We start from the raw sequence: 23,914 nt of genomic DNA on the forward strand, positions 1-23,914 counted from the left end.
TGTAATCATCATCATCATCATAGCAGTGTTTTACACAGCCTAGTCAATGGATAGCAGCATCAGAACTACCTGGGCCCTACCCTAGAGAAACTGAGTAAGTACATGGAGTGAGAGGGAGAAGGGCTTAGGGAATGTGAATTTGAAATGATCTCCCCAGCTGGTCTGCAGACTCACTATATTTGAGAAAAAATAACCTTGATTTACTAAAATGCTGAGTGTCAAAAAATGTGCCAAATACTATGGTAGGTAACATAAGATATACATAAGTAATTTGGAAGTAACTGCTGACCTCAGAGCTCTTCCAATTGAGTTAGGAAGATAAAATTTACACACAGAGGAATTTTAGAACAATGTTAATCTCTATCATATAGAATCTTCAGACATTAGATCAAGTGCCCAATCTTTAAAACCTTTAAGTATGGACCACTTTAGAAATACTGATTTATAAATTATATATGTATTACTTTACAAACAGATTATGTACATTAAAAAACATAACATAAAAAAGGTGAAAGTTCTTGGACATATACTAAATCTATAGTAGAGCAAACTTTATAGTAATTAATAAAACATTACTAATATTATGCAATACAAATATGTTTCTTGACTTTTTTAATCCTGGGTTAACAACTGGTAATACAGAGATTTGAAGGACTGGTTACAAGTTAAATTTATGTCAGTACTTGATCTCAATGACTGTCATGGATAAAAAAAAGTACCTCATACAAATAAAAGCAGTGCATCTCTGGTTACATTTGTCCATATTTCAATCTACCCACCAATTATGAGAAAAATTTTTATAAAAGTCATGTTAGGAGACAGTTTCCTGAAGACAATTAGCTGTTCTTGAAAAGTAACTATTTTAATAATTGTAACAGGGCTTCCCTGGTGGCGCAGTGGTTGAGAGTCCGCCTGCTGATGCAGGGGACACGGGTTCATGCCCCGGTGTGGGAAGATCCCACATGCTGCGGAGCAGCTGGGCCCGTGAGCCATGGCCGCTGAGCCTGCGCGTCCAGAGCCTGTGCTCCGCAACGGGAGAGGCCACAACAGTGAGAGACCCGCGTACCGCAAAAAAAATAATAAAATAAAATAAAAATAATTGTAACAAATGGCTTCCAAAATCTAAGATTTTGATCTGCAAGATTTATAAACAGGTTTGAAAACTGTCCATATTTTAGAGTGTACAGATATGAGAATTTCAGAAATGACACAATTTAGGGTAATAAAACTATGTAAGTATGAAAATTTCTGAATACCCATTTTCAAAAAGCTTACTCCAGCCTTTCTGTAGTATAGCAGGCAAGATATTGTAAAGAGTCCTCCAAGATAAAACACACTTTTTTTAATGCACTGCTGAGCTTGAAAGGCATAAGAGAAACATCCAAAGAAAAAAAACAAAACAAATAAACAAAAATAAAAGAGAAACTCCAGCTGAAAGCTACCACAAAAGCCACCATTGCCCTAGGATCAAATACTAAGCCTTGGACCCACTATAAGGTGGGAGAGCTGAATCTACAACATCCTCATTGAGCCAGGATCCGTAGAGTAGACAAAAGTGTCCCAGGTCAGTAGGGGTTCCCATTAGGGGCAATCACAAACCCTCTGTACAGGAAATCATCCTCAGTTTGGTCTTCCAAGTTTCACACAGATAAAACCAGGCAAATATGAGTTCATCAGCAAAGATCAGCAAATAAAGGGAAAAAAAACAAGTCACAGTGAACAAGTAGACAAACAACAGAGCTAAATCCCCAGGGACTTCAGGTAATGGAATTTCTAGGTATAGAATGTAAATAACTATATATTAGATGTTTAAAAAAGTGAAGATTAAATCACAACAGTAAACAAAGACCAACAGAATATTTTAAAAAAGCCAGTTTGGTCTAAGATAAAACCTTAGAACTTTTAGAGATGAAAAACAGTATTAACAAAACTAAAAATCCAACAGATGGGGACACAGAAGAATGGAGCATGCATCGCACACTCTGGCTTTTCAGGGAATTGCCCAAGGGACTGGTTTCTGCCCAGCTCTACTCAGGGTGCTGATGGGAACTGGCATATGCTAGATGCCTAGTGGCTTCTGAAAACAAAAAGAGCTGTTTAGTGTGCTGCAGCTTCAGAGCAACCACAGTACAGCAGACAGACACCAGAGGGAGCAAGAGATTACAAGCTGCCCTCCTACAAAAAGGAAACCTAAAATTCCTCTAATCAGGAATCTACCCAGACAAGTGAAAAAGACGCAACTACAGAAAAGGTTTGAGAGTCCTGAGCATCCCCAGCTGAACTGAACAGTGAAAATCTTTCCATGTATGAAGCCAGTACAGAAAGATTAGGAGAGGTAGCCATTTTTCTTTTTACAGGTGTGGTTACCAACACAAAGCTACAAGGAACATAAAAACAAAAAAAACACATGACCATGATCCACTCAAGGAAAGAAAATAAGTCTCCAGAAATCAAGCCTAAAGAGACCAGAGTTATACATATTACCTGACAAGGAGTTCAAAATAACTGACCTAAAGATGCTCAATGAGCTTATGAAAATGATGCATAAACAAAATCAGAATCTATCAATAAAGAGATAAAGAAAAGACCCAAACAGAAATTTTGCAGGTGAAGAATGCAATAACTAAACTGAAAAATTCATTAAAGGGGTTCAACCAATTCTTGATCAAGCAGAATAAAGAATCAACAGACTTGAAGACAGGTTGTTTGTAATTATCTAGTCAGAAAAACAAAAAGAAAAAATAATGAAAAAAGAGTAAAGAAAGCCTAAAGTGCTTATGGAATACCTATGATATGTATAGGGACTAATACCCACATTTTGGGGTCTTAGAAGATGAGAGAGAAAGGACAGAACTTTTATTTAAGGAAAAAAATGGCTGAAAAATTCCCAAATATGGAGAAGGAAATGGATATCCAGATTTAAGAAACCCAAGAGAATTTAAATAGGATGAACCCCAAACAGGATAAACCCAAATATGTCCACACCAAGACACATTATAATCAAATTCTTAAAAGTCAAAGACGGAGAGTTTTGAATGCAGCAAGAAAAATAGTACTTGTCAACATACAAAGGAACTCCCACAAACCTAGCAGCAGATTTCTCAGCAGAAAATTTGCAGACCAGGAAAAATGCAATTAATACATTCAAACTGGTGAAAGGAAAAAAAAAAACCCTGCCAACCAAGAATGCTGTATCCAGGAAAACTGTCCTTCAAAATGAAGGAAAGAAAAATTTTCAAAGATAAACAAAAGCTGAGGGAATTTATCACTACTAGACCTGCCTTACAAGAAACAAAAAGACACTAAACAGCAACAGGAAAGCATATGAAAGTATAAAGTCTGCTGGTAAAAACAAATACACAGACAAATACAAAATACTATAATACTGTAATGATGGTACATAAATCATTTTTATTCTGGTACATTAGTTAAAAAACAAAAATATTTTTTTAAATTATAGCTATAAATGTATGTTAAAGAACACAATATAAAAAGATATAATTTGTGCAATCAATACTATAAAGTATTGAGGAGGGAAAAATAAAAGTGCAAAATTTTTGTATGAAATTGAAGTTAAATTGTTATCAGCTTAAAATAGATTGCTGTAACTATAAAACATTTTAGATGAGCCCCACGGTAACCACAAAGAAAATACCTACAGAAAACACATACACATACACACACACACACACACACACACGAGAAATAAATCAAAGCATGTTACTACAAAACAAAAATCAAAACACATAAAAAGACAGTAAAAGATGTTGAGACAAAAAAAATTATAAGATAAAACAATTAACAAAATAACAAAAGTAAATCCTTCCCTATCAATAACTACTTTAGATATAAATAATTTAAACTCCATGCTCAAAAGACACAGTGACTGAAAAGATTAAAAAAAAAAAAAGAAAATCCCAACTAGATGCCGTTTAAAAGAGACTTGCTTTAGATTTAAGGACGCACATATGCTGAAAGTGAAAGCATGGAAGAAGATATCCATGCAAATGGTAACCTAAAGAGAGCAGGCGTGGCCATATTTATATCAGACAAATTAGACTTTAAGTCAAAATATGTCACAAGAGACAAAGAAGGACATTATATAATGATAAAATGGTCAATTCACCAGGAAGATATAACAATTATAAATATTTCTAGACCCAACACCAAAGCACTTAAATACACAAAGCAAACACTGACTGAAATTAGGAGAGAAATAGACAGCAACACAGTAACATTAGATTTTACCACTCACTGTTAATAATGGCTAGAATCCCAACAGAAGATCAATGAGAAAACAGAGGACTTGAACAACACTACAGCCTAGATGAACCTAACAGAAATATTACGAACATTTCACTCAACAGCAGCAGAAAGCACGTGCAACAGTCTCCAGGTGACAAAACAAGTCTTAACAAATTTAAGAACACTAAAATCATACCAAATATCTTATCCAAACTGGTATAAAATTTGAAATCAATAACAGGAAGAAAAAATGGAAAATTCACATGTATGTGGAAATTAACACATTCTTGAACAACCAATGGATCAAAGAGGAAATAAGAAACATATCTTGAGACAAATGAAAGGACAATACACAAAAATGTATGGAGATGAAGCAAAAGTAGTACTGAGGGGCATTTAGAGCAATAAATGTCTACATCAAAAAAAATACATATATATTATATATTATATATATATATACATATATATACCTCTCTCTCTCAAATAGCCTAACTCTACACCTCAAGGAACTAGATAAAGAAGAAAAACCTAAGCCCAAAACTAATAGAAGGAAAGATATTACAATTAAAAGTATAGCAGAAATAAATGAAATAGAGAATAGAAAAACAATAGAAAAAGTCAACAAAGAGTTGGTTTTATGCAAATTAACAAACGACATTTTTTTTAGCTAGACTAACTAAAAAAGAGAGAGAGAAGACTCAAATAAATAAAATCATAAATGAAAAGGAGACCATTCAACTGATGCCACAGAAATATAAAGGACCCTAAGGGACTGCTATGAACAATTAATTACATGCCAAGAATAACCTAGAGGAAATGGAGAAATCCCTACAAACACAACCTACCGAGACTGAACCATAAAGAAACAGAAAATCTGGGGATATATATAACTAGTAAGGAGATAGAATTAGTAATCGAACACCTTCCAACAAAGAAAAACCCAGTACCAGATGGCTTTACTGGTAAATTCCATCAAACATTTAAAGAAGAATTAATACCAGTCCTTCTTAAACTTTTCCAAAAATTGAAGAGAGGGGAACACTTCCTAACTCATCATATGAGGCCAGCATTATGCTAATACCAAGGCCAGAAAAAGACACTACAATAAAAGAAAACTAAAGGCCAATAACCCTGATGAATATAAATGCAAAAATCCTAAACACATTAGCAAACCAAATTTAAAACATATTAAAGGATCATACACTATGACCAAGTTGAATTTATTGCAAAGACACAAAGATGGTCAACATATGATAATCAATGTAACACACCACACTAATAGAACAAAGGATAAAAAAATCATATGATCATCTCTACTGATGCATAAAAGACATTTGACAAAATTCAATGCCCTTTCATGATAAAAATTCTCAACTCTCTAGGAATAGAAAAATTACCTCAGCATAATAAAAGCTTCATATGAAAAGCCCACAGCTAACATCATAATGAAAGTCTTTCCTCTAAGATCAGGAATAAGGAAAGTATACTCACTATTGCCTCTTGTATTCAACACAGTACATTCATCCTTCAGTATCCTCAGGGGATAGGTTCCAGGCCCCTCTCCCCCCCATGGATACCAAAATCTACAGATGCTCAAGTCCCTTACATAAAATGAAAGAGTACTTGTATATAACCTACACACATCCTTCCACATACTTAAATCATCTCTAGATTACTATTAATTAATATAATAATATAATATGAATAAAAGCTATGTAAATAGTTCTTAGTCCACAACAAATTCAACTTTTGCTTCATGGAACTTTCTGTAATTTTACTTTTCAAACTTGTTTTAGTTGCAATTGGTTGGACCCATAGATGCTGACTCTGCAGATATATAGGGGCCAACTGTACTGGAAGTCCTAGCCAAAGCAATTAGGCAAGTAAAATAAATAAAGGGCATCCAATTGGAAAGGAAAAAGTAAAAGTATCTTTGTTTGAGGACGAAACAAATTACACACACACAAACTAAACTATAAACAAATTCATAAAAGTTTCAGTACAAAATCAACAAATATCAGATATGCTTCTATACAGAACCAACAAATGACGCAAAAAGAAAATTAAGAAAACAATTCCATTTATAATAGCATCAAAAACAATAAAATGCTCAGGAATAAACTTAACCAAGGAGGCAAAATACTTTTACACTGAAAACTACAAAACATTGCTACAAGAAATTAAAGACACAAGTAAATGGAAGGATCTCCTATGTCATGGATTGTAAGATTTAATGTTGATAAAATGTCCATACTACCCAAAGAAACTACAGATTCAACACACTCCCTATCAAAACCCCAATGGCATTTTTTACAGAAACAGAAAAAAGTCCTAAAATCCACTGGGAACCATAAGGACCCTAAATAGCCAAAACAAGCTTGAGAAAGAACAAAGCTGAAGGTCTCACACTTTCTGACTTCAAAACATTTTACAAAGCTACAAGTAATAAAACAGTATGGTACTGGCATATAGACAAACATATAAACCAATGGAACAAAAGCTAGAGACCAAAAATAAATCTATCTATATATGGTCAAATGATCTTTGACAAGAGTGCCAAGAATACACAAGGGGAAAAACACAGTCTGTTTCAACAAATGGTGCTGGGAAAACTGGATATCCAGATGTAAAAGAAAGAAAATAGAACTTTCTCTTGTATAATACACAAAATTCAACTCAAAATGGATTAAAGACTTAAACTTAAGGCCTGAAACTATAAAACTCCTAAAAGAAAACATAGAGGGCAAGGTTCACCACGTTGGTCTTGGCAATGATTTCATGGATATGACACCAAAAACACAGGCAACCAAAGCAAAAATAAGTAGGTGGGATTACATCACACTAAAAAGCTTCTGCACAGCAAAGGAAACTATCAACAGAGTGAAAAATCAACCTATGGAATTAAAGGAAAGATTTGCAAACCATATATCTGAAAAGGGGTTAACATCCAAAATACGTAAGGAACTCCTACAATTCAACATCAAAAAAGCAATCAGACTTTTTTAAATGGGCAAAGGATTTGAATAGATATTTCTCTAAAGATGTATAAATGGCCAACAGGTATATGAAAAGATGCTCAACATCACTAATCATCAGGGAAATGCAAATCAAAACTACAATGAGTGATCACTTCACACCTGTTAGAATATATTATCAAAACACAAAACCAGGAAATAACAAATGTTGACGAGGATATGGAGAAATCAGAACCCTTGTGCAGTTAGTGGTAATGTAAAATGGTGCAGCCATTATGGAAAACGGTACAGAGGTTCCCCAAAAAGTTAAAAATAGAACTACCCTATGACCCAGCAATCCCACTTCTAGGTATTTATTCAAAAGAACTGGAATCAGAAATATCAAAATATCAAAGAGATATTTGCACTCCCACAGTCACTACACCATTATTCACAATAGCCAAGATATGAAAGCAATCCAAATGTCCATCAATAGTTAAGTGGATAAAGAAAATGTGTGATATACATTCAACGGAGTATTTTTCCGCCATAAAAGGAAGGAAATTTGTCATATGATACAACATGGATGGAACTTGAGAATACTATTCTAAATTAAATTAGCCAGTCATAGAATGATTAATACTACATGAGACTAGTAGGGCCAAGATGGCAGAGTAGAAAGACCCTGAGCTCACCTCCTCTTAAGAACACATCAAGATCACAATGATCTGCAGAACAACCATCAATGAGAAGGACCAGAACCCACCAGAAAAGATCTTCTATAACTAAAGACATAAAGAAGGAAACACAGCAAGACAGGTAGGAGGGGCAGACTTGCAATATAGTCAAGTCCCATACTCCCAGATGGGTAACCCACAAACTGGAGGATAATTACATTCCAGAGGTTCTCCCATAGGAGTTAGAGCTCTGTGCCCACGTCGGGCTCCCCAGCCCCAGAATCTTATACCAGGAAGACAAGCCCCCAGAGGATTTGGCTTTGAAGGCCAGCAGGGCATAATTTCGGGAGCCCCACAGGACTGGGGGAAATAGAGACTTCACCATTAAAGGGTGCACACAAAATCTCACATGTTCTAGGACCCAAGGTAAAAGCAGTAATCTGATAGAAGCCTGGACCAGACCTATCTGCTGATCTTGCAGAGTCTCCCAAAGAGGTGGGGGTCAGCTGCAGCTCACACCACGGACCCCTTCTACCTCATGAATGCTTGTGCTGGTGGGTGCCATTGTGGGATTCCCCTCCCCCACTCATCAGCACTGAGACTTGTGCCCCCCAAAACAGCCTGTAGGACCAGTGGTGGGACGTCTCTGGCCAAACTGGCCAAGCAACTGGGTGGGGACACAGTCTCACCCATCAGCAAACAGACTCCCTAAAGACCTCCTGAGCCCACAGTGCCTCTAGACACGGCTCAAGATATGGCCCTGACCACCAGAGGGCCCAGGACTCAAATCCACCCACCAGACAGGCACCAGCTCCAGAATCTACTGCCCCACCCAGCTGCCTTCCAGTCTAGCCTCTGGAGCAGCCTCACCAATCAGGGGACAGGCTAGATGCAAGAAAACGACAATCCAACAGCCTGCAGGCCTGGCCTGCCCACAGCAGGCCAGACCCTGCCCTGAGACCAGCTGGACCCCACCCTGCCTACTATCGGGCCAACACAAGCTTCAGGACACCTCACACCCCATATCCAACTCTGTCAGGAACCAGCCCCCCCCCCCAACCAATGACCTGACACCAGCTCTGGGATCCCTAGGCAACCAAACTTCAGGACCTGGTGCTGTCTGCAAGCAGTCCAGCACTAACCCCAGGACCTGGCTTCAACCACCAGTGAGTGGGCAACAGCCCCAGAGTTTTCTGGATCCTGACTCTGCCCATCAGTGAGCCAGCATAAGCCCCAGGGAGCCTAGGGGTTCTGTAAACAGCCACTTCGTGACCCAGTACCACTAACCAGCAGCCAGCAGCCTCTGCACAAAGCAGGGCCTGGTAAACTAGCAGACTGGGAGCCAATCAAGCCTATCAGACTGCCCACAGAGCCCACAACAACAGAAGGACCCATGCAGCCCTCATAGGGGGAACTCCTAGAGCATATCGCTTGGGTGATGAGAGGAACTGCATTCTTGGGAAACGTAATCAACCTACCAGACACAAAAAAATAAAAACAGTAACTTAGGTAAAATGTGGTGACAGAGAAATAAGATAAAACCTCAAAGAAACAAGATAAAATCCCAGAAAGAGAACTAAGTGAATTGGAGAGAAATAATCTACACAAGAAGGTGTTCAGGGTAGTGATCATAAAGATGATCAAAGAATTCAGGAGAAGAATGAATACACAGAGTGACAACTTAGAAGTTTTTAACAAAGAGTTAGAAAATATAAAGAACAACCAAACAGAGGTGAAGATTACACTAACTAAAATGAAAAATACACTAGAAAGAATCAACAGTAAACTAAATGATAAATAGGAACAGATCAGCAAACTATAAGACAAAGGAGGGGAAATCACTGATGCCAAAGAGAAAAGCAGAAAAAAAGAATGAAAAAGAATGAAGACAGTTTAAGAGACCTCTGGGACAACATCAAGCACACTAATATTCACATTATAGGGATCCCAGAAGGAGAAGAGAGAAAGGGGAAGAGAACATATCTGAAAACATCATAGCTGAAAACTTTTCTAACCTTGGGAAAGAAACAGATATCCAAGTCCAGTAGGCACAGAGAGTCCCATACAGGATTAACCTAAAGAGGAATACACAAAGACACACTGTAGTTAAAATGGCAAACAGTTAAGACAACATTAAAAGCAACAAGGGAAAAGCAACAAACAATATACAAGGGAACTCCCATAAGGCTATCAGCTGACTTTACAGCAGAAACCCTGCAGGCCAGAAGGGAGTGGCACGATATATTTAAAGTAATGAACGGGAAAGACCTACAACCAAAAATACTCTATCCAGCAACGCTCTTGTTCAAAGTTGATGGAGAGATTAAAAGCTTTACAGATAAGCAAAACCTAAAAGAGTTCAGCACTACCGAACCACCTTTAAACAAATATTAAAGGAACTCCTCTAAGTGAAAAAAGAAAAGGCCACAACTAGAAACATGAAAATTACAAAACGAAAAAGCTCATCAGTAGAGGCAAATATAACAAAAAGGGAGGAAATCATCCAGGCACAAAGCTAATAGGAAGTTAAAAAGACAAAAGTAGTAAAGTCATCTATATCCACAATAAGCAGTTAAGGGATACACATAACAATTAAATGTAAAATATGATATCAAAAACAGTAGTTGTGAGGGGAGGAGAGTACCAATGCAGGGTTTTCAAAATCCATTCGAAATTAAGAGACCAGCAAATTAAAACAATCACATATTACAGGTTGCTAGATAAAAACCTCATGGTAACCATAAACCAAAAATCTATAATAGATATCCACACAAAAAAAGAAAAAGGATACCAAACATAAAACTAAAGATAGTCATCAAATCACAAGAGAAGAAAACAAAAGAAGGAAAAAAGAAAGACCTATAAAAACAACGCAAAACAAGGAACAAAAGGGCAGTGAGAACATACACAGAAATAATTATCTTAAATTTAAATGGACTAAATGTTCCAATCAAAAGACACAGCCCAGCTGAATGGAAACAAACAAAAAAAAGACCCATATATATGCTGTCTACAAAACACTCACCTCACATATAAAGACACAGACTGAAAATGAGGGGATGGAAAAAGGTATTCCATGCAAATGGAAATCTAAAGAAAGCCGGGGTAGCAATGCTTATATCAGACAAAATAGGCTTTAAAATAAAGACTGTTACAAAAGAAAAAGAAGGACACTACATAATGATTAAGGGATCAGTCTAAGAAGAAGACATAATAATTGTAAATATATATACATCCAACATAGAAAATCCTAAATACATAAAGCAAGTATTAACAGACATAAAGGGAAGAATCGACAGTAACACAGTAATAGCAGGGGACTTTAAAACCCCACTTACATCAATGGACAGATCATCCAGATAGAAAATCAGTAAGGAAACACTGGCCTTAAATAACACAATATAGCAGATGGACTTAATTGATATATAGAAAGCATTCCATCCAAAAGCATCAGAATACACGTTCTAGAAAGAGTGGATATATGCACGTACAAACCTGATTCACTTTGCTGTACAGAAGAAACTAACACAACATTTTAAATCAACTACAACAAAAAAAATTTTAATTAAAAAACGAAAACAAAGGGCTTCCCTTGTGGTGCAGTGGTTGAGAGTCCACCTGCTGATGCGGGGAACACGGGTTCATGCCCCGGTCTAGGAAGATCCCACATGCCGCGGAGTGGCTGGGCCCGTGAGCCATGGCCGCTGAGCCTGCACGTCCAGAGCCTGTGCTCAGCAACGGGAGAGGCCACAACAGTGAGAGGCCCGCGTACCGCAAAAAAAAAAAAAAAAAAAAGAATTTAGCACCATGATGAATAGAATTGCATCATTACCCAAAAACTGAAATGCAGAACTTTTTTCAATACTTGTGATTATTTTTACCAAAAGTACACTTTAAGAATAAATAATATGTAGATTTTACACGTTCTTTCCAAGTGCACATGGAACACTCTCCAGGAGAGATCACATGCTAGGCTACAAAACAAGCCTTGGGAAATTTAAGAAAACTGAAATCCTATCTAGAGTCTTTTCCAACCACGACACTATAAGACTAGAAATCAACTATGAGAAAAAAACTGCAAAACACACAAACATGTGGAGGCTAAACAATATGCTACTAAACAACCAATGGATCACTGAAGAAATCAAGAGGAAATGAAAAAATACCTAGAGACAAAAGAAAATGAAAACACAACGGTCTAAATCCTATGAGACGCAGCAAAAGCAGTTCAAAGGGCAAAGTTAATAGCATTCCAAGCATCTGGGGAAACAATAAAAATCTCAAATAAGCAACCTAACCTTACACCCAAAGCAACTAGAGAAAGAACAAACAAGGTCCCAAGTTAGTAGAAAGAAAGAAATCATAAACATCAGAGCAGAATAAATGAAATAGAGGCAAAGAAAACAATAGAAAAGATCAATGAAACTAAAAGATGCTTCTCTGAAAAGATAAAATTGATAAACCACTAGCCAGACTCATCAAGAAAAAAAGGGAGAGGGCACAAATCAATAAAATTAGAAATGAGGAAGAAGTTACAACTGACACCACAGAAATACAAAGGATCATAAAAGACTGCTACAGGCAACTATATGCCAACAAAATGGACAACCTAGAAGAAATGGACAAATTCTTAGAAAGGTACAACCTTCCAAGACTGAGCCAGGAGAAAACAGAAAATGTGAACAGACCCATCACAAGTACTGACATTGAAACTGTGATGAAAAATTTCCAACAAACAAAAGTCCAGAACCAGATGGCTTCACGGGTGAATTTTATCAAACATTTAGAGAAGAATTAATGCCTATCCTTTCGAAACTCTTTCCAAAAATTGCAGAAGGAACACTCCCAAACTCATTCTATGAGGCCACCATCACCCTGATACCAAAACCAGACAAAGACACCCCCCCCCCAAAAAATGTTACACCCAATATCAGTGATGAACATAGACACAAAAATCCTCAACAAAGTGCTACCAAAGGAGGCAAGAATACACAATGGAGAAAAGATAGTCTCTTTAATAAGTGGTGCTGGGAAAACTGGACAGTTACATGTAAAAGAATGAAATTAGAACATTTTCTAACACCATACAGAAAAATAAACTCGAAATGGATTAAAGACCTAAATGTAATGCTGGATACTATAAAACGCTTAGAAGCAAACATAGCCCCACAAACTGTGAGGCTGGGAAGTAGATATAGTCATGTTCAAGAAGTCCAAGAAAGGCTTAACTTCCTTAGGTTTGTTTTAAACAATTAGCGTTGCTCTTTTTAAGACAAAGAATACCAAGTTGATATGCTGTATGACTAGGTCTTTGTTAGGTTCTCTGATATAAATCACAGCAGTATCTTTGTGGATCCACCTCCTAGAGTAATGAAAATAAAAACAAAAATAAATAAATAGGGTCTAATTAAACTGAAAAGCTTTTGCACAGCCAAGGAACCCATAAAAAAAACGAAAAGACAGCCCACAGAATGGGAGAAAATATTTGCAAACGAAGCGACCAACAAGTGATGAATCTCCAAAATATACAAACAGCTCATGCAGCTCTATATCAAAAAAAACAACTTAATCAAAAAATGCACAGAAGATCTAAATAGACATTTCTCCAAAGGAAACATACAGGTGGCCAAAACACACGTGAAAAGATGCTCAACATCGCTAAATATTAGAGAAATGCAGATCAAAACTACAATGAGGTATCACTTCACACTGGACAGAATGGCCATCGTCAAAAATTCTACAAACAATAAAGGCTGGAGAGGGGGTGGAGAAAAGGGAAACGTACTACACTGTTGGTGGGAATGTAAATTGGTACAACCAGTGTGGAGAACAGTATGGCGGTTCCTTAAAAACGCAAAACTAGAACTACCATACGAGCCAGAAATCCCACTCCTGGGCATATTATCTGGAGAAAACCATAATTTGAAAAGATACATGCACCCCAATGTTAACTGCAGCACTATTTACAATAGCCAAGACATGGAAGTAACCTAAAATGTCCATCAACAGATGAATAGATAAAGAAGATGTGGCATATATATACAATGGACTATTACTCAGCAATAAAAAAAGAATGAAATAATGCCATTTGCAGCAACATGGATGGACCCAGAGATTATCATACTAAGTGAAGTAAGTCAAACAGAGAAAGACAAATATGTGATATCACTTATACGTGGAATCTAAAAAAAATGATACAAGGGAACTTACTTCAGAAACAGAAACAGATTCACGGACTTCAAAAACGAACTTACGGTTACCAAAGGGGAAACGTGGGGGTCGGGGGGGGAGGGATAAATTAGGAGTTTGGAATGAATATATACACACTACTATATATAAAATAGATAATCAACAAGGACCTACTGTATACCAGAGGGAACTCTACTCAATATTCTATAATAACCTATATGGAAAAAGAATCTGAAAAAGAATGGATATATGTATAACTGAATCACTTAGTTATACACTGGAAACTAACACAACATTGTAAACCAGCTATACTCCCAATGTAAAATAAAAAATTAAATTAAAAGATAAACAGCTCATACACCTAAATATCAAAAAAAAATCCGATTTAAAAATGAGCAGAAGAAATGAATAGACATTTCTCCAAAGAGGACATACAGATGGCCAAGAGGCACATGAAAAGATGCTAAACACTGCTAATCATCAGGGAAATGCAAATGAAAACCACAATGAGATATCACCTCACAACTTTTGGGATGGCTACCATCAAAAAGAGCACAGATAACAAATGTTGGTGAGGATGTGGATAAAAGGGAACCCTCCTACACTTCTGGTGGGAATGTAGAGTGTTTCAGCCACTGTGGAAAACAATATGGAAGTTTCTTAAAAAACTAAAAATACAACTACCATGTGATCCAGCAATTCCGCTCCTGGGTATATACCCGAAAAAAAAAAACAGAAACACTATTTGGAAAAGATATATGCATGCCAATGTTCATAGCACCATTATTTATAATATGGAAGCAATCTAAGTGTCCATCAACAGACAAATGTACAAAGAAAATGTGGTGCGTATGTATGCAATGGAATACTACTTAGCCATAAAAAAGAATGAAATTTTGCCATTTGCAGCAGCATGGATGGACTTGGAGGGTATTATGCAAAGTGAAATAAGTCAGACAGAGAAAGGCGAATACTGTATGCTATCACTTACATATGGAATCTAAAATATACAACAAACTAGTGAATACAGCAAAAAAGAAGTAGACTCACAGATACAGAGAACAAGCTAGGGTTACCAGTGGAGAAAGGGAAGAGGAGGGAAGCAATATAGAGTAGGGGATTAAGAGATACAAACTATTACATATAAAATAAGCTTCAAGGATGTATTTACAACACAAGGAATATAGCCAATATTTTATAATAACTATAAATAGAGTATAACCTTTAAAAATTGTAAATTGTACACCTGTAACTTACATGATATTGTACATCGACTATACTTCAAAAAAGAAAAAAAACTGCATGAGTCCACTTAAATGAGTTATCTAAAGCAATCAAACTTACAGAAGCAGAAAGTAGAATTGTGGTGGCCAGGGGCTAGAGAGAGAGAAAAATCGGAGCTGTTCAATGAATATAAAGTTTCAGGCATGCAAGATGAGAAAGTTCTGCCTCAGTTAACAATATTTTATTGTACATTTAGAAATTTGTTAAAAAGGCAGATCTCATGTTATGTGTTTTTTCCCACTATAAAAAATAATTTCAACAAAAAGGTTAACAGTGATTTAAGTACAGCTAAAGAGTTTTAGTTAACTGAAAGATAGACGTTAAACATGCTACATGCAGAAATTGTACAGCAGATTGTACTATAGATTACAGTACAGGGAAACAATGAAATAGGGGGAAAAAATGAATAAGCATCTAAGACATATGCAGGATAGAAAGAGAATTTTAGCATATCTAATCAGAGGACCAGAAACACTAGAGAGAACAGTAGTAAGGCTATATTCAGAGAGATATGGCTGCTCCATTTCCAAAATTTATGAAAGATATAAGCCACAGAGTTTAGATCTAAACAAATTATACAGCTTGTAGTACAAAGACACAACTCACAGAAAAAATGAATCAAGAAGTTAAAGCATAACTATGGAGAACAGTATGGAGGGTCCTTAAAAAACTAAAAATAGAGTTACCATATGATCCAGCAATCCCACTCCTGAGCATACAGCCAGAGAAAAATACATGCACCCCAATGTTCATAGCAGCACTATTTACAATAGCCAAGACGTGGAAGCAACCTAAATGTCCATCAACAAATGAATACATAAAGAAGATGTGGCACATATACACAATGGAATATTACTCAGCCTTAAAAAAAAGAATGAAATAATTCCATTTGCAGCAACATGGATGGACCCAGAGATTATCATACCAAGTAAAGTAAGTCAGAGAGAGAAAAACAAATATCATATGAGATCACTTACATGTGGAATCTAAAAAAATGATACAAGTGAACTTATTTACAAAACAGAAATAGATTCACAGAAATAGAAAACAAACTTACGGTTATCAAAGGGGAAAAAGGGCAGCGGGAGGGAGGATAAATTGGGAATTTGGGATTAACAGATACATACTACTATACATAAAATAGATAAACAACAAGGACCTACTGTACAGCACAGGAAACTATATTCAATATCTTGCAATAACCTATAATGTAAAAGAATCTGAAAAATGAAAAAAAGAATCTGTATAACTGAATCACTCTGGTGTACACCTGAAACTAACACAACATTGTAAATCAACTATACTTCAATTTAAAAAAAAGAAAAGAAAAGAAGTTAAGGCATATGGAAGAGTTAAGGTACAACATAATCTAATCAGAGTACCAAAATAAAATTCTAAGGAGACCAGAAGCAAGGCAATGTTCAAAAAGATAATATATGGTAAGTATCCAGAACTAATAAAAAGAATATGAATTCAAAAACATGAGAAGCAAACAAGAAGAAAAGAAATCCATACTTAAATACACTGTAGTGAAAGTATAACACCTAAGAAAAAGAGTCTTAAAAAGAGACAGACAGAAAAGACACCTATACCTACTGGCAGATGACTTCTGAACAGGAACAATGGAAATAAGCAGACAATGGAAGATCAACTTAGAATTGGAGACTGAGCAAGGTTCTCTTTCAAGAAAATGGACAAAAAATATTTTCATATTTAAAAAAGAAAGTTTATGACTAACAATCCTTTACCAAAAGAACTGTGAAGATGCTATCAGGAAAAGGGAAAATGACCTCCAAAGGAAAGTCTGAGATGGAAAAGGGAATGGTAAAAAAATAATAATTTAAAATATGTGGCTGATTCTAAACAACCTGAGCTTTAAAAGAATAAGAAGGAGAAGGAGAAGAAGGAGAGTTAGTAATAGCACTGAGTTCAGAAGGAAAATGATAGAAGGCAAAGACATTTTTTTCTCACGATGGACCGTCCTCCATACCCACTTTGGAGACCAGTGGTATGGACTATACACACACAGATGTTCAGCTACATCAGACAGCAATGCTGGCTGCAATCATTTCAGAGGTCTTCTTAAAAACATAAGCCATGCCATAAGGGACTTGTAAGTTTGGGATAAGGGGAAAAGAACAGGGTACTCGAGACAGAGAAAATAGCAAAGGTTCAGGAATGAGATGACCATGGCACACCCTGTTCTTCAACCAATAAAGTATCTCATATCATCGCACATGCTCTTTTGAAATCTCTAAGACAAAAGCAAAACAAACCAAAAACCTCAAGAAGCAATAACGTGAGTAGAGCAACAGTGAAAGACATCAGATATTCGTTATGACCTTGGGCAGGTCACTTCACTCTCTGAAGGCTTTGTAGTATGTAATATCTACCGTTCCTGGTGTCACTAGTATATTTTGATGACAAATGAAAAAATTCAAAAGGGGAATATTATAGGACTGATCTCATATATTACTACTAGTCATTGTACTGGCACTGGCGATACAGAACAAAGGAGACAAAGTAAATCAGCAATTAGAAGGCAATGTGATAGATCCTGTGACATGAGGTATGCACAGGGTACTGAGAAAGCCCAGCAGTAGTGGCAAAAGCATGCTTCACTCTTGCCTTTTCAAACTACTAATGTCCACCTTGGTAGTTGTTCCAGTCATCACAGTGAAATTCAGATCTATGAAAAGAATCATCATCAAGAGTTTTGTTATTAAAAGTTTCAAAACAAATTTAACCAAAGTCAATTTTAAAACATCCCGAGAAGGAATCAAATCAATTTCCTTCATACTGATCAAAATTTCACCACAGAAAGCTAGTAGGGACACTTTGGATCCATAAAAATTAGCAAAATTAGAGTTTTTCTAAAACATGAAAACAATTCTTGCTCCATTTAAAAGTACATAAGAGTAATGGTAATATATTCTCTCTATCCACGCTGGAATTATCCAAGTATAATCTAACAGAAGCAAAAAAAAAAACCGGAATATTTCAAACACCCATTCTCTTTCTGGACTTACTCTTTACAACCTAACATCAAACACATTTTGCATAAATTAATTCTATGATCTACAACATATGTTTTCTACTTCACTGCGAAGTATTCATTGCCTTTAATCATCGGTTGTTCTGTTGTATTTAGCCATTTGAGGCCTATTAATAATGCACACACAAATCCTTCATCTAAGAAAATACTCTTGAAAAAATACACACAGAATGTTCTCAGAGAAAAGCAATTCTTTCTCGCTCTACTAGATACAGTGGTAGTAAAGAGGAGAATATTTACTACTAATGTTACAGTGCTGCAACATTCTTCCTCTGAACTGTTTAATATGTATATAATATTAACATTTACTTACATATCCTCAATATATATTAGTGACATGGGGAAGGGTAGATATCACATATTCCCAAGGATACCAAATCCATTCACATATGACTAAGATGCTTATAATAACTGCAAATGACAATACAATTCAAAGATTCTTTAATTACCTTATTTGTTTAAATTAAAATATTTTGGGCAGTAATAAAATGTTTTTAGTTATGTCCTTAATATTCCAAAAGGCTTACAAGCATTTAATAGTCACACGAATGTAGATTTTCACAACCATTTTTTAAAATGTGTCAATTTAACTGAAAACAACTTCAAACAAATGTTCATTTTGATTACCACACTGGCCTTAATATATTAGCTAACAAGCAGATATGTTCCTTTATTTCACTGATGAGAGGTAAGCAAGAATGGGTAATGACATTTACTACCAACCAGAGAACAGAGAGAGACACGAATGGTGATTTAATAGCCATCACTGGTGATTCCTTTGATAAACACCTATAGCACCTATAAACCAATTTAGCCCTATTTGCACACAGCTTTCTACTGTACACTATTTCTTTGGGACTATATTTACCTTTCTTCTTAAGTTCTTTGAGGGGAGAGGCCTTGTCTTAAATACTGCTTCTCTATCCCTTCCAGCTCAAAAACCAAAACTGAGTGCATATGTATTGATAAATTAACAGCCACAGTATAAACAGGTACTTCGCATGGCAATTAGGAGAAAATCAGCATGTGGGTAAAGGAAGCTAAACGGAGCTATAGCTATGCACAATGCAACCAACACCAAGGGACAAGATCATAAAAGTGACTTTGAAATAACATGCTCAGAAACAGAGCAAATCAGTTTACTTAGCATAATCATTTTCAGAAGGTACAGAAAAATTTAGCACACTGTTATTGCTTAACTGAGCCCCCCCCACCTTTTTTTTTTTGGTCTTACAAGTGATGCTGCATTTTGTACTATTCCCTGATTCAGATTTCTATAATGCTATCTCATGTCTGTATAAAGCACCTTATTCATACAACTGTGGAAAGAGCTATACTATTCAAAATCCGAAAGAAAATAAAAACAATGTATTTTTCCACCTTTCCTAGGTAAAAAACACACAGAGTGTTTTGCTAATAAAAACAAAGGTCATCATCTGTCTTACTTTTCATTCATACTGAATGACACGTTTTTTTAAAGATTTTCTGTTAGAAAAATTCTGTACTACCTTGGCTTTAAAATCAACTTTAACCCAATTTTGCACCTTGTTCCGTCACCTTCTTCAATCTCTTAATCAAAATTATGTATCAATTATATTTTTAAAAACAATTAGGAGGCTTTTAAGAAGTTACAATGTAAACTAAGTTATAAGTTACCGTAACAGCAACCTTACTCTCTATCTTTACCATTTGAAATGCAAGACACTAGACGAGACGAAAGCATACTCTGAAATCTCTTCCTGGGTCTTCTACAATAGTCTCTTACCAAAATTTCTTCTCCCTTTGTATATCAAGTTTCTGCGCTCCCCTACTCTCCAAGATTAAAAAAATCTGTTTATACCTCCCCCCAACACTTCAGGGGTGAGTCTGTATGTCTTCTGTCTCATATCTTTTGTTTAAGAACGCCAAAACCCTTCATTATTTTATTTTACCAACCCTATGAAGGCAGTGATACACCAAGGGCTGGAGGGTCAAGGAGTTAACTAGGCAATCAGAAACTGGAGAGCCGACCAAAACTTAACACCCCTCTAAGGGGTACGCAAACCCAGTCAGAAAAATCAGCAAAGGCCCTCTTTACAGGTCATGAGGGCTTAAAAAAAAAAAATTATTTTTAAACCCTTTCCCACAAAGGAACTCGTGCACACACACACAACTGCACTTTTCAGAATGTGGAAATACAACTGATCTGGTTCTTTCGGTTTTCAAGAGTTTAAACACCAGGGACATCTGCATCTAGATAAAAACTCCTGAGGGCAATTTGATCAAAGACACAGAAAATCCTTCCTTCAAAGAAATGCACCTTGTGACACTCCAAGGAGGAGGAGAGGTATTTAAAGTAAAACCTGCCCTGAATTATTACCACCGACTTGAGAAAGAGAAGCAAAAGCCGTTGGCTTCATACAGCTTTTAAACATTTTGCTGTAACCCTGGGGCCACAGAAGCTGATGGTGAAATTCTTCTGCTCATTTCTATAGAAGAGTATCACACAGCAGTAGAAACTCGGGACACACCAACACACACATCCATCTCTACTCCCATTCTCGTCCCTTCCATTCCCGACCTTCCCCCTTTGGTGCCCAAGACCCAAATGTGGACACAGTTACAAAAAGCAAAGTCATGGGGCAATGCAGGCGGGTGGGAGGGCAAAGGACCGAAAGAGCCAGAAAAGCAAGGGAAAAGAGGCAGACGGCTGGCTTGTCTGTGATCATAAAGCAAACATTCGGGTGGGGATACAGAATGCCGCGTGGAAATAAAGCTATCCGGGATGCCCACTCTGCCATCTCCTTGTGCCTGTCGCCCTCCATCACCCCACCGTCTCCCGGAGGACCACCTCCGCGGGGAGGGCGCCACTTACGGTGCCCCCACCCTCACCCTTCAGGGGAAAGCAGTGAAATGCGCCTGGAAGGGAGGATGGGGGCTCAGCCGGGGGCGAGGGTCACGCCGGGCGCCAGGTGAACACCCTGCAGCGGGTGGCCGCTCTGGGGCCCCGGGGCGGCCCATGCGGAAGGTGAAGCCGGGGTCCGGGGAGCGTCTGGCCCCGCCGCTCCCGGGGAGGCTCCGGCTACTCACGTTCTCCGTGTCCCGCTCATTCACCGTCGGCAATGGCGTCCGCGCCGACATTTTGTGCGGGCGGCAGGGTCGGGCCGGGGTCTCGCGGGCCGGGCTGCGGGCCCCGGGAGCGAGCGGCAGGGGCTGCGGCCGCGGGCGCGAGGCCGGGGCCGGGCGAGCGGCTCCCACAGGCCGCGAGCGGTGCAACAAGCGGCCCCGGCGGCGGAGCGGGGGGAGAGGACGCGGAGGAAGAGGAGGGGGAGCCGCTTCCCGCGGCGGCGCCGCCGGGGGACGCGAGCCGGGGCGAGGGCGGGCTGCGGGCGAGGGCGGTTGCCCGGCGCGGGCCGGGCGGCGAGGCCGGCGGGATGCAGCGCCGAGGCTGGGAGGCGGGGCGGGAGCCGGGGGGCGGCGTCCGGGCCCCGCTAGGCTCTCCCGGCCATGGCCGAAGGTGAAGCGGCGCTGCAAATCACTGCTTGGCTCGTACCGCCGAGCGCGGCCAGGAGCCGGGAGCCGCGGCCCTGACAGCGCCGCCCGCGCCGCGCCCAGCGCCCCGCCTCAGGTGAGCGGCTCCGCCCGGCCGAGCCGCAGCCACGCGCCCGGGGCCCCGCGCGGCGGCGCCCCCGCTCCCGGCGCCCCGCGCCTCCGGCGCGCCCGTCCCGGCTCGGTCCGCGCGGTCCCCGCGGTCCCCGCCGCCGCCGCAGCCGCCGCGCCTAAGCCGGGAGGAGCGGCCCGAGCCGGCTGCGCGAGGAGCGGCGGGCGCGGCACGCTGCGCCCAGAGGCACTTGGCGGCTGCCGCCGGGTGGGCGGGCGCCAGCCGAGGGGGCCTCTCCATTCATTCCCTCATTAGGGATGCGGGGCCGCCTCCTGCTCCTCCCGCGCTCCCTCGCCCGCCCGTCCCCATGTTTATTTTTGTTTCTCGCCCCACCCGCGGAGTACGGTCGTCTCAGAGCTTCTGGTGGTTTTTAGTTTGATTCATGTTTGGGTTTTGCCGGGGGGAGGTGACATGGCGCTGATGCAATTGAGTGGTCCTCTTTTTGTCCGTTTCATGCGGGAAGAATGGGTACGATCCTACCCGGGATCCGACACCGCCTATCTCCTGTCTCAGGACTTTTCCCATTCTTAAATTCATCCCCTCCTCCCGCGTTTCCCAGCTTTCTCAATTTCTGTCCTCCCCTGAGCCCTCTCCTGGGAGCTGTTGGGTTCAGGGTCACTCTGATAGTTGGGCAGAGGGCACAAAAGCCCCTAAAAGCGCCAGCAGCCTCGGAGGCGCTGCTCCAGAACCCTGTGCGAGGCACTCCGGCCAGGCGGCTCGCCTAGGTGCCCGGCACCGGGCGGCCTCCTTGGGAACCGGGTCGGCGGAAGAGGTCGCCAGGCGCCCGCCGCAGCACCCCCAGAGTGGCTGAGCCCCGGGAGTCACGACGTCTCCCCTGGCTGGTCGTCACTTCCTGGGACGCAAGGAAGTGTCACTTAGGCGAGCTTGTTTAGGGAGGGAGGGGAGCTGTCTCTGATTTTGGCCCTGGCCTACCTCCTCCAGGTGGCTTCCTCACCGTTCCACCCACCTGCTACTTCTTACATCATGCAGACATCCCTCTGTAATGCGTTCCGCAGGGCCCACTGGCCCCCTAAAAAGCAATGCTGCTTCTTCCTATCTGAGAGCTTACATTTTGCACACTCAGCCTCCAGAACAAAAACCTTACCATCTCCCTATTCCTCGTCTTTCCAATATGTCTTTTTCATTTTCTTTCATGAGTAGTCAGGACGATAAAAGGAGCAATAGATAGAAGGGGATAAATTCAATTTTTGAGCTACTTCCTTAAGCCTCCAATGGGGATCTTAAGATGATAGGAAATTCCTCCTCTCTCCTGAAGTTCATCCATTTGAAGGAGGAATCCCTGCACCAGATGGGTTTTTTTATCCTAACTCATAAAAATGTTGTTTCTGAAAACTTAACACTTGACCCTTAAAACATGTTCCAAAAGACCTAAAAATAGCAGATACAAAGATTCTCAGAAAAAAATTCTCACCCAGCATATATATTCACTTCTACAACATCATCTATGTATTTATTTCTTTAGCATTTTATTTGTAGACACTTCCCAATTTCACAAAGCAAGTAAAAATATCATAAGATCCCTTAGGTGTTCATCACCATTCCTCAAACAGAATTCAGGCTTTGGAACTGCACACTAAAATGTGGTGTGCAACCCAGGATGCCAAGGTTTTATAGTCCCTCTGCAGAGATCCTGAATCACCAAGCTGTACTGAAGTTGCCAGGGTAGAAGCTTGTACTTTTCTGGTCAACTACAGCCATTGTTGCCAATCAACACTGCAGCCACTCAAAAGTACCTTGTGTTACAATACTACCCCTGTTAACATGAGAGGAAGCAAGCATCGGTGAAAGGGTGTTCAATCCCTTTGGAATATGAATCATTCCTTCAACTGGTCGCTTGGGTGTTGCTTTT

General features: G+C 39.3%; 1 protein-coding gene across 6 annotated transcripts in view; it reads right to left on the minus strand.

The window, feature by feature from the left end:
- MARK1 (microtubule affinity regulating kinase 1) overlaps positions 1–21,643 on the minus strand; it is a 141,383-nt gene extending 119,740 nt beyond the window's left edge. For all 6 annotated transcript variants that reach the window (XM_067729714.1, XM_067729717.1, XM_067729716.1 and 3 more), the window contains exon 1: positions 21,474–21,643. In XM_067729714.1, coding sequence (XP_067585815.1) covers positions 21,474–21,524 — 51 coding nt within the window. In that variant the 5' untranslated portion in view covers positions 21,525–21,643. The remainder of the gene's footprint in view (positions 1–21,473) is intronic.
- Positions 21,644–23,914: the final 2,271 nt, after the last annotated feature.

This window comes from Pseudorca crassidens, chromosome 2 (genome assembly GCF_039906515.1).
Source record: "Pseudorca crassidens isolate mPseCra1 chromosome 2, mPseCra1.hap1, whole genome shotgun sequence".
Taxonomy (NCBI): domain Eukaryota; kingdom Metazoa; phylum Chordata; class Mammalia; order Artiodactyla; family Delphinidae; genus Pseudorca; species Pseudorca crassidens.